Raw genomic sequence first — 12,437 nt, 5'->3', positions numbered from 1 at the left:
GTTGGGGTATCTGGAGGAGGGGCCAACCCCCATCGAGTATTTTCTGTTACATTTACTACATACAAAATATGGAAGAGTCTGGATGCATAATGTACTACCAAGATAAGGACTTAATCTGTCTATGGAATATTATCATACTACACGTTGTAACTGTAATTTCAGGTGCTTTTCTGTTTAAAAATCTTTAATAAAAAATGATTGAACAAAAAAAAAATCAACATTGAGCGCATTAACAAAATGTCAGGTAGAACCAAACAGTCAGTCAAGATGTCCACAGGTTAAGCCAAAGGAGCCCCCTAGCCACAGGGGAGTCCCCAGGCCCAAATCTTTTATCCCATTATGGGTCCAGGGGGGGTAGAGAGGGGGATTCAGGAGCAGAGGTGGGTCCCGCCAGGGCCAGAATTACAAATATAAGGGACAGGGACTAGGGACCAGGGAGGGCCCACTCGTAACTCGGGTAGTCATTGATCCTCAAGATGGCATGGCTGTATGTGTGTGCTATCAGGGTCTATCATAGCCAGCCAGTCCACATCATAAAACAGGTCCAAGGCCAGAGTCCGAGTTTTGCAGCTCAAAGAATTGAAAAGATTCTAACAAATTCCCCATGAGGCTTTTTAGCAGCAATGAGCAACAGATGCAGTGGTAAAAAATAATTGATGATTTTATTATCAACCAAGTGATCAAATTTCAAAGGTACAGGGATTTAAAATATGAGCTCTGGTATACATATAAGCGAACAAACGTGGTTTAGAAAACAGCATTCATTATAAGATTTCTTTTTACAAAACAATTGTTTTATGTATAATTCCCTGTCATCTTAGACTAAATATCCATTTTATATATGGAAATGCCCCAATGCATTTCGACCTTGGGAAATGACGGTCTTCTTCAAGGAGTTTCTCACATTTCTGTGTGTACATCAAGGGGACAAATTTCAATATATCACAAAATACATTTTAATGTTGATACATTACAGTATCAAACATAAGCTATATTTACCATTTCCACCAAGTAAATTCGCTTGAACCAGAGACTTTCCTTAATAGCTAAACCTTTTCCCTGGAGGTGGTCCCTGTGTGAGGCTCTAAGAAGACCTAACACAACCGGGGGAGGGGAGGGGGGGTTATGAACCAGGTAAGTTCATCAATCTCTTATAGTGGAAGGACCAGGTGGTGAATCAGGGGCTTGATGGTGGTGGCTTTGTCTACAACTACAGCGTTGGGCAGGCAGTCAGGGCTGAGGAAGCTCAGAGTCGGGAAGCCATGTACTTCTGGGTCTCCTCCCAAGTCTGGAAAGCCCACGGGGTCCAGTTCCAGGGACATCAGAAAATGTGGCATCTTTGGTGCATAGAGTAATTAATCGGCCATCTTTAGTCACCTGGAGGTAAAATGGGAAACCCCACCAATAGGGAAGACCTGTTTTTTGCAGGCCTACCAGCAATGGCTTCAGGGCTCTGCGCTGCATAAGAGTACACCTGGAAATGTCTTGATAAAAGAAAAGATGAGCCGCATTAAAATAAAAAAACTGTAGTTTTCACATCCTTTGCATAATGCATTCTTTAAGAGTGTATTTGTGTAGCTTGCAGATGATATCTCTGGGATTATTCACGTCTTGCGAAGGGGGCCTCAGAGCCCTATGGACCCAATCAATCTCAATGGGAACAGTGTCTGGAAGGTTCTAGGATTTCTCTGAATATTCCTACCAGTGAAGGGATAATATCTTGGGGGGCAGTAGCGTCTGGCAAGCCGCAATATTTGCACGTCTGCTACGGTTCTCAAAATCATCAAGCTGGGATAACAAAGTTTCCATTTTCTGATCCTGAGCAATTCATTTCATCTGAAGAGCAGGTATTGTGGGGAGAACATCATCCAGCCTCTGCTCCAGTGTTTCTACTCTTGTCCCCAGGTGTGTGGTATCCTCCTTAAGCTGTACAATGTCCTCTTTAAGGGCCTTTTCCACCAGTGTCGTAAAGTTTGCCAGGTCCTCCCTAGTGGGAAAGGACCAGATGTGGCTTTTAATGTCCCCATCGTCCATGAGGTCTGCTATGTCTGACCCTCTCTCGGGAGGCCATGGACCCAGGGGAGGCCGGGAGTGCAGAGTCGCTCATTGATCCAGGAGAGGGCTGTGGGGAAACTGCAATCAGTGCAGGCTTGGCCGGCTGTGCACTATGTGGTTTTTGTAGTTTTGCTGGCCGGCGCCATCTTGGATTTCTCCTGTCCCCTGCTGCAGGTCCCGGGAAAAAAGGTATCTAGCTGTCCCTATCCGGTCTTATTGGTGCTTATAAGAGCTTTTAAAAAGAACCTGAACTCTGAAAACTGTGCCCAAAAAAGGCAAGTATAGAGCCAAGGCTAGTCACTGATATTGCCTGTGGCCTGCTTGCAGTTGCTCTTTTCTCTTCTCTTTTACTGGCTTGCCATACCTTGTTCTACATTGTGTATTTTCATGGAGCTGGCCATCTTAGTAGAAGCAGTGCGCTTCCCTATATCAGAGCTTCCCCCGGATGACTGGTGATCTAATAACTGATGAGGGAGTATTAAACAAGTTATCAGGGGAGATCTAGGAAGCACAGATAAACAAATTGAATTAAGATGAAGCAGAAACATGTATGCAGTGCAGATCCTCAGGTATGGAAAACAGCACTATATTGACATCACCAAATATCACTCAAAAACGAAAAACTAAAACTAAAATCCTTTGAGACTAGCTAATAAAGGCCTCTCACACAGCAGATATTCAGCTATAAGGCTGTAGCCAAAGGAATTTCCAGGCACCAAGGAGTGCTCAGGTCCACTTTAACACCACAAGCGGAGAGACATTGCTACCCGTCAGTATATTGGTAAAAGGAGATTCCTTTTTTACATCTTTTTAAGTTCATACGAAAATTCTAGTGAGAAAAAAACTTTTCCATTAATGGTACACTAAATTCATGTCGCAGAATATCAATAATTGCTAAGGTCCATAGACACGAAGTACAAAAATACTGTATAAAGTTGTCTTCAAAAGTTTGCATACCCTTGGAGAATTGGTAATATACAGTATGTACCATTTTAGTGAGCAGGTTACCTGTGGTTTTTCTTTGTATCCCGAACAATTCTTTTGGCAAAAAAAAAAGAAAAAAAAAAAGCCACAGAAGTGGTATATTAACATTTAATTGCCATTTTACCTGGATGTGTCAACTTGTGTGTCTGTACCAAGGCCAAACATTCTAGGGCAGGGGTCTCAAACTCAATTTACCTGGGGGCCGCTGGAGGTAGATTCTGGGTAAGGCTGGGCCGCATCAAGTTTTCCACAAAAAATGCGCTTACAAAATATCATTATTCAGATTCAAATGTCTTTATTAACAGTTCTTTAACATTTAACTTTTAGAACATGAATGGACATAAACTGTTTGAACATGGCTTTATCTGCCTACTTCTTGCTGCTAGAGATCTGACAGCGCTTACTCTTGCATAGCCGAGCCACATTTGGCGTAAGTGAGGAAGCAGTTGAGACCCTCAGCACAGCTTGAAGATGAGCATCAGTAATTCTAGACCTGTACTTTGACTTATTGAAGTTCAAGGTAGAGAAGAGCTTTTCGCACAAGTATGTGCTCCCAAAAAGACACATGGTCTGCTTGAACATTCGGGAAAGCTCAGGGAAGCTGGGGGGCAATTCTCTTAAAAATTGCCCAAGTTTGTCTGCTTTTCCACTCACATCCCTAAACTTGGCTTTGAGTTCAGAGTTACACTGCAGGTCAATGAGCTCTATTTGAAACACTGGAGGGGCATCTTGCACATCAAAGGAGAAGGGGTCTGCAAAAATTTGAAATGTGGCTCTGTGTCTCTTGAAGTCTGCAAATCTATGATCAAATTCCTCCTGTAGCCTCAAAATGACATCCACATACTCCTCATGACTGAATAGTGTGCCTGAATCAATGAGTGACTTGCATGCTGGGAAATGGCAAAGGTTTGTTTGAGAAAGCTGGTCTTTCCACAATATAAGTTTTGTAGAGAACGCTCTCACGCTGTCATAGGCAGCACTGACAAGTTGCCCCTGGCCTTGTAACCTCTTATTCAGTACATTAAGCTCATGTGTGATATCAACCAAAAAAGCTAAGTCCATGAGCCATTTTGGATCACTTAGCAAAGGAACAGAAGCCCCATCTTTCTCCATAAAAGCTTTCACTTCCGCTCTCAACTCAAAAAATCTCTTCAATACGTTTCCCCTGCTGAGCCAACGCACCTCGGTAAAGTAGAGCACATCCCCATATTCTGACTCTATTTCCTCTAAAAAAGCACGAAACATTCTGTGTTTTAAGCCCCTGGATCTGATTTGATTGATGCATTTCACAACGAAAGACATCACGTTGTCAAACTTCAGGCATTTGCTGCAAAGGGCCTGCTGATGAATAATGCAGTGCAGAGCAATGACCTCCTCTAAACCTTCCTCTTTCTTTTTTTTATTAACAAGTGCCACCAGTCCTTTTTTCCTCCCGATCATTGATGGCGCTCCATCAGTTGTTATTCCGACAAACTTCCTCCAAGGCAAACCAGCATTCTGAAAAGCATCACACAGCTGGTGAAATATCTCTTGGGCGGTGGTCTGGCCATGCATTGGAACTAGTGAGAGCAACTCCTCTGTGACTTCAAAATTGTCATCAACACCCCGGACATAGATTGCAAGCTGGGCAGTGTCGGTGATGTCTGTGGTCTCATCAAGAGCGACTGAGTATACACTGAAACATTTTATTTTCTCACACAGTTGATCATAAATGTCACTTGAAAGGTCAGAAATGCGCTCTGCCACGGTGTTGGAAGAAAGGCTGATGTTGCTAAACTGACCTTTCTTTTCTGGAGAGATAATACTTGCAGCCTGTAACATGCACTTTTTTATAAATTCCCCTTCTTTAAATGACTTTCCTGCTTTAGCAATCATCATACTAACTACGTAGCTGGCTTCGACTGCTGCATCATTCTCTTTGGTTGCTTTCTTAAAGAAATCTTGTTGCCTCAGCAGACATGTCTTAAGTTTAGCAACCTGGTTGGCTCTCTCATCTTCCTGGTACTTTGCATACTCCTCAGCATGTCTAGTTGTGTAATGACGCTTCAAATTGTATTCTTTGGGCACTGCAACTTTCTCTGTGCAAATAAGACAAGTTGGGATGCCCTTGTGCTCAATAAAGAAATATTGCTTTTCCCACTTTTCCTGAAATTGTCTGTGCTCATCATCAACCTTTCTCTTCACTGCAGGCTTTGAGCAAGACATATTTGGGGCTGCGTACCAAAAACTTAGGCCTATGGTGCCTTGAGATACCCACTTCAGCACAAGGTGCTCTGGATGAGCGGAAATAGAGTTTCCCAGTCCCCCTAGCTGCCTAGCATGACCTTCGGCAACATTAAAGAGGACCTGATTTTTACTCACAGGAGTAGCCAAATACCTTTAGGGTGGGCACGCACCTGTCTGGTTTATAAAAATAGCACTCCTCCACTCTGCTGTGCCCCCCTGTATATTTCTTGCCCTGTATGCTAATACTGAGCATCAAGGAGGAAGAGACGTCGGGGTTTCTCAATGGGCGTCTCCTTCTCCATGTGCCTCAATCCAATCACAGTGAGAGTCACAGCCAGGAAGAAAAAAACTCCTTGTCTGTGACACTCTTTGATGTGATTGGATCACAACACAGCCAGGGAGAAGGAGACGCCCATTGAGAAACCCCTGCGTCTCCTCCTCCCATGCAGGGCCTCCAATGGCAGAACGTCCTGTCGCCTGAACGGGAAAGAGAAGAAAAAAAGTGAGGCGTGGAGAGCGTGACTGACAGGCTGGTACTTGCCTCTCCGTGTCCCTCCCATCGAAGAAGATGAAGTCGCCGCTCTGAACGCACTTGGTGCAGGTCAGCGTCCGGCGGTGTTACACAGCGGGCAGCGCTCCACCGCCACTTACTCCCCCTGGTGAGACGCCGAGGTACTGTACTTGGCGGTGGAGCGCTGCCCGCTGTGTAACACCGCCGGAGGCTGACCTGCACCAAGTGCGTTCAGAGCGGCGACTTCATCTTCTTCAAGTACCGGAGGGAAGGTGGCTAAGTGCTTTTCCAGGCGGGGGGCCGCAAAATATTGTCCCGCGGGCCGCAGTTGGCCCGCGGGCCGCGAGTTTGAGACCCCTGTTCTAGGGTATGTCAACTTTTGATCTGAGCCATTTGGGTGATTTCTGTCATTATGATTTAAAAAGGATCCAAACAACAAGGATCCAAACAACTATATGATAATAAATGGCCTCATGTGATCACTATCCTTAAAGACAGTTTTTTAGCATGATTAGTCATATTTTCAATTTAAATGCCAAAATGTCATGATTTCTGCCACGGTATGCAAACTTATGAGTACAACTGTATGTCTTGAGTTCAGAGAGCCAGAGGAGTCCCTAAAGTCAGTAAGACTTGAGTGTCTATGAAAGATATTAAGCCTGGCGAATGGGTATTTGTTAAGCATCTGTTTTCAAAAGAAGTAAAGCCTTGTACACACGATTGGATTGGCCAACAAAAGCGTGGACTTTTGTCTGAAGGGCGTTGGCCCAAACTTGTCTTGCATACAAATGGCAAGGAATTGTCGGCCAACAAATACGTACGTAGTGACGTACTATATTGTTTTTCAGCTCTTTAGCGCCACCCTTTGGGCTCCTTCTGCTAATTTCATGTTAGCAGAAGTTTGGTGATTGTTGATTCATGCTTTTCATTTTCTGTTTCTGAACGGCCATTCATCAACCAGCCATGTTGAGCAATTGCAGGAGATAACGTGTTATTTATTATTGGCCTTGGAGTTATTTGAACCAAGTCTAGTCCAGGAACAGTAGGAGGAGGAGTTCTTGGACCAAAAATTGGTTGCTTTATTAACCTACCTAGCGGTAATCCCGAGTCTGGCTCGGGTTGGGAATTTACTAGAAGGAGCGGTAACCCCGAGCCAGACTCGGGATCGCATCGCTGGATGCAGGGGAGGACACAGTGAGACTTACTTACCATGTCCCCCGCGCTGTGTGATCGAGCTGTCCTCCGCTCGATTCACAGTGCTGAATGCCGCCGAGCTCCGTTCCCTGCGGCGTTACGGCGCACAGGAGCGGAGAACGGCGGCAAATTCAAAAAAGTAAAAACACACAAAACACACACAGCACTGTAATCTTACAGATTACAGTACTGTACTAAAAAATACACCCCCCCTTAGTCCCTAGTGGTCTGTGCAATGCCCTGCATGCACTTTTATATTATAAATACTGTTTTTTCTGCCTGGAATTTGGAGATTGTCCATAGCAACCAAAAAGTGTCCCTTTTTCAGTGTTTTAGGATTTGATTACATTATTGAATAATTTTTATTATTCTTTATTATATTATAAACTTTATCATACCCGGGATGTCTGCTAGACTCTGGTTTGAAGAGATTTAAGAGCGTTATTCCTAAGAATTACAGGACTACAAAATAAAACGCCAGATTTCCATGCAAAATAATTGTACCGCTTTCAGCACCTAATTCCAGACTGAATCATACCGCCAGGGAGGTTAATAGTGACCAATTATGTCATATACCTTTGCTGCAGGAGCTCCAGGAGAATAATCCAGATGTTTTTCGGAATTATCTCCAGATGACGGACCCCTGCTTTCACCAACTCTTGGCACTATTGACCCCCTATATTAAGAAGCAGGACACATGCATGAGGCTTTTATTTTATTTTTTGGTTGAATATTGATTTGATTTGGTATTTTTGGATGCATAGAATGCAATTTTTGGTTAATAAGTTCTATTGGCAGATAGCATGTCTAATTTTATTTGTTTTCTTTTTTTAATGCAAAATAAAAAAAATTGTGGATAATAATATTTGGCTATGTGTTTTACTTCAAATGACAGTTTGGGAGTAGGCAGTTACATTTAGAAAATACAATGAAAAATTGACAAGTGACGCCAACATCTTTGATCTTAAAAACTACAGCATAATGGAGTTGTGGTAACTTGCCCAAATAATAAACAAAAATCATAATACTATTATTCTTGGCTAATTGACTTCACTAGAAAAAAAAAAGCCTTTGAAAATTGGGTTCCAATAACTCCATCAGTATCACCAGCAAAGCAGCTTTATTATTATCTCATTAAAGAAGAAGAGAATTGTACACTGAATTTCGAGATTTCATAATTTGCTACATCACGAATGTTAATTCTCCATTACGAATGCTAGTTTACAAGACCAACCTCTTCTGGCTCGTCCTTGCTTTCCGAGTATGCATGCTTGTACTTTGGACTTTTGTCCGATGAACTTGTGTACACGCGCTCGGAAACTCCAACAACAGACATTTGTCCACGGAAAATTTTAAAACCTGCTATCCAACATTTGTCCATGGAAAATCTGACAGCAATTGTCCGATGGAGCATACACACAGTCGGATTTTCCGCCAACAGCCTGTCATTACACATTTCCCATCAGAAAATGCGATTGTGTGTATGAGTCTTAACCTCCCTGGCGGTATGATTATGTCGGATTTTATTTGCTGAAAGCGGTACAATGTTTTGCATGGAAATTTGGCGTATTATATTGCAGGCCTGTAATTCTCAGGAATAACTCACTTAAATCTGTCCAAATCAGAGTCTAGCAGACATCCCGGGTATGATAAAATCAAAAATCATAAAACAAAATCATAAATTAAAATATAACAAGTAACTATAAATAATTATACCAAATAATAATTAATAATAATAAAAAATTATTCAATAATGTAATCAAATCAAAAACACAGAAATTTGCTCAGTTTCAGAATTGTCACTGTCATTACTTTTCAGTGTTTGATGACAGATCTCCCCACAAATCACTATTGCTCAATTCAGCTGATTTAAAACCACTTTTGATGTAAAGGGAAGGTTTTGGTTGCTATGGACAATCTGCAGTTTCTAGGCAGAAAGACCAGTTTTTATAATATAAAACTGCATGCGGGGCGCTGGGCAGACCACTAGGGACAAAGGGGATGTGAAATAATTACATACAGTAACGTAATCTGTAAGATTACATTATACTGTATGTAATGTGTGTGTTTCCCTTTTTGAATTTGGTGCTGTTCTCTGTCCCTGTGCGTCGCAACGCTCACAGGGAACAGAGCCCGGCTCCATGATAGATCGAGCGGGGGACGAACCGTGCTCACACTGCAGGGAGACATCGCTGGATCCAGGGGATAAGGTAAGCATACTCATCCTGGACCCTGCAATGCGATCCCGAGTCTGGCTCAGGGTTACCGCTAATGGTACTGAATTTTCACCCCGAGCCAGACTTGGGAATACCACCAGGGGGGTTAACGGTGAAAGCAAGAGTGTTGGCTTTTTTCAAGGAGCGGACATAAAGAGGTTGATTTACTAAAAGCAAATAGGTTGTTCAAGCAGTATAAAACCCAAAAGTAAACATTTATTATATTGCAGCTTACCAATTCTTAGATGATATGGCTGTATTTGTTTTCTTTCGTTAGGCTTTAGTTCTTTCATTTTCATCTGGTAAAGCAGCCAACAAGTCTGTTATTTTTCAAAAGCACAGCTTTTTTGCTCTTCAGCAGAATGTATCAGTTTACATGGAGACAAACCATGTAACACTGTCAGGGATGTTTAAAATGACCAGCTTTTATTTATTTATGCTAAACCTTTATCCCAAAGGGGAAAAACGGTTTGCTGTAGGACCCCTTTCACACTGAGCTGTGTTAGCACTAAAGCGCCGCTCATTTTAGCGGAACTTTAGCACAGTTTAAGCTGCACTTTTTTGGCTGCTAGTGGGGCACTTTTAACCCCAAAGAAGGGGTTAAAAGTGCCCCTGTTGCTGTGCTTCCAAATCACCTTTCAGGCGCTTTGGAAGCGCTGCCCATTAATTTCAACCAACTCAAAGATTCTGCTTGCAGGACTTTTCCTAACGTCCTGCAAGCGCACCGCCACAGTGTGAAAAGACACACTGAAATGAATGGGAGGTGGTTTTCAGGCGTTATTTAGAGGGTATTTCTAACACTAAAACACCTGAAAACCACCTCAGTGTGAAAGGGGTCTAATTGATTATAAAGTATTAACTGGAGTTTGGCTTCAATTTGTTTGTGGTTCTAAATCTGCTAATACATATTTTGTAACTCTCCCCCTCCACCAGACTGACAATGGTTCTGTCTGCTGTGCCTAGGGTTGCCACCTCATCCCTTTAAAACTGAACACATATTAATTACACAGGTTCTGTGGCTGATTAGGGCGGTAATTAAACTTACTTGGTGCCTTACCTGCATTAAATTAGCCACAGAACCTGTGTAAATTATTTGCGTTTTGATTTAAAGGGGTGAGGTGGCAACCCTAGCTGTTCCTCCTGTACTCAGTCCTCCCCAGTTATGTCTCACTTATGGCTAAGCACTGCATGTGAAACATGTCAAATGTAACCTATCCTGCGCTATTGTCCCATATTTGAAGAATAAAGGAAGTTTTATTGGATTACAACTGCAGTGTGTGACCAGTTTCCTTCTCAGTTGCATGTCACTGCAGTAGCAAACCAGGGCCAGCACCTGTGAGCAATCCATTACATACCACACCTGAGCAGTATCTTTGTTCTTTAGTTTGGATTGTGTCTCACTGTGGCTGGGTATACACTGGTGCGACAAACGCTCCGACATTGGGAGCTCATGTCGCATGACGTGTGAAAATCAATGTTTCCCTATGGGAGCCGTCTTAACTGGTCCGACACAAGTCGGTCCAATTTTGATAATGCTCCCTGTACTACTTTGGTCCAACTTTGATCCTACTTCAGCCCATTGAATATCATTGAAGTCGGATCAAAGTCGGATCGCTGTCTTGCCTGATCTGACTTTGGCATGCGACTTGTGCTCTGGTGATCTTGAGGGGGAACTCCACTCCAAATTTTAAATAAAAAACCGGCATGGGTTCCCCCACCAACAGCATACCAGGCCCTTGGGTCGGATATGGATTTTTAGGGGAACCCCCTACTCCATACAAATGGCATGGGGGTCCCCCCAAAATCCATACCATACCCTTATCTGAGCACGCAGCACAGCTGGTCAGGAAAGGGGGTGGGGACAAGTGAGCACCCCCCCCTCCCCCGAACCGTATCAGGCCACAAGCCCTCAACATGGGGGGATGTGTGCTTTGGGGCAGGGATAAACTTGATTATCTGTCAAGTTAAATCGTTAAGGAGAGGTTGTAAAAATGTCCCGTGTTCATGAAGTCTAACAGTCAGAGATACAGGTTGCCCCGTCTTACCTGTCCACGATCCTGGATAGTATATCAAGTTCCATGGGGAAAACCCATGCAAGATCCAGTACTAGAAGCAACATCAGAGGTCATCCCCACCGTGTGGGGTCCAGGTAAAGCTCCCCAGATTTCAGTGATCCAGATAAACTGCTTCTATAGTTACATTAGAAAACAGTGAGGGGTTGATTGAAGAATCCTGAGAATAAATACAAAAAAAAACTAGATAAACTAAGGATACTTTTCTTATCGAAGGTCCATCACCTTCAGACATCAGCACAAAACAGAGGACTCACAGAGCAGAGTGCGGTAGGGTTTAGGGGAATTGCCAAGAGGCCGTTTCCTCTCAAGCTTTGTCTTTGTCCAATCACCATAAGGTACATGCCTATGACCTCTGGGATATGAATTCAATTCTGTCAGATTAGCAAACCTGTGAGATCAGCAGGTTTGCTGCTGCTTTTAAAATTTAACATGTAAATAGTCAGATGGATTTCCAAATACTGTATTTCACCATATATGCTCCGTTTACTGTTAAAAATAACAGTGAAAGGCAGAACTCTGGTGGGTGTAACAAGATGTCTGCTTGCCCCCTTCTCACTGTATCCTTACTGTTGAGGAGTGAGGGGTGTAGCAAGATGGCGCCGATGCAAAGTCCCTTAACAATTCTGCTTTCTTATTAAAAGATGACCACACTAAGCAGGAGAGAACAATGTGGTCAGTTCTCTAGCTATACTGGGAACTCTGTGTGGTCTCCTCCAATGTTCAGACTTGTCTTGACATGCCCCAACTGCACAGCCATTCACTGTGAAGCTCAGTGTACTGCTGCTTCTCCTCCCTCCAGCCAAGAATGTAATGTAAAAAGGTATTTATAATGGTTTTTATAGCTATACAAAATGTTTTGCCTTTCATTTCTATTTTAAACTGAATGGGTTGTTTTTACAAGGTGAGGGTTTCTAAATACTTTAATGCTCTTTTGTTTTTAGCAGTGCATTTTTAAAGTATATGTAAAGTCACAAAAATCTCAAAATGCATTTTTTTTTTTAAAAGCAGTTTTCAATACTTTTAATTTTACATTTTTCCTTAAAAATAATATCTGTTAATCGTGCCTTGAAGGTCCTTGTTGTGGCACATCCTGTTATAGAGTGACGATGCTCGATCCCTGATTCCCAATAGTGAATCTGCATTGTCATAATTTCACACATATATTCATTAGAAATT

At 42.7% G+C, this 12,437-nt stretch overlaps 1 protein-coding gene across 1 annotated transcript; it reads right to left on the bottom strand.

Annotated features, from left to right (window-relative positions):
* Positions 1-3,408: 3,408 nt before the first annotated feature.
* Positions 3,409-5,244, bottom strand: LOC143925702 (general transcription factor II-I repeat domain-containing protein 2-like). Its single transcript, XM_077450163.1, has one exon. The coding sequence runs from the start codon at positions 5,242-5,244 to the stop codon at positions 3,409-3,411; it is 1,836 nt and encodes a 611-aa protein (XP_077306289.1).
* Positions 5,245-12,437: the final 7,193 nt, after the last annotated feature.

The sequence above is a fragment of the Lithobates pipiens genome, unplaced genomic scaffold (genome assembly GCF_037356315.1).
Source record: "Lithobates pipiens isolate NorthernLeopardFrog02 unplaced genomic scaffold, aLitPip1_a1.2 Scaffold_22, whole genome shotgun sequence".
In the NCBI taxonomy this organism is placed as follows: Eukaryota; Metazoa; Chordata; class Amphibia; order Anura; family Ranidae; genus Lithobates; species Lithobates pipiens.
Note: the sequence above shows the minus strand (reverse complement) of the source record. Positions and strands in the feature narration are given on the sequence as shown.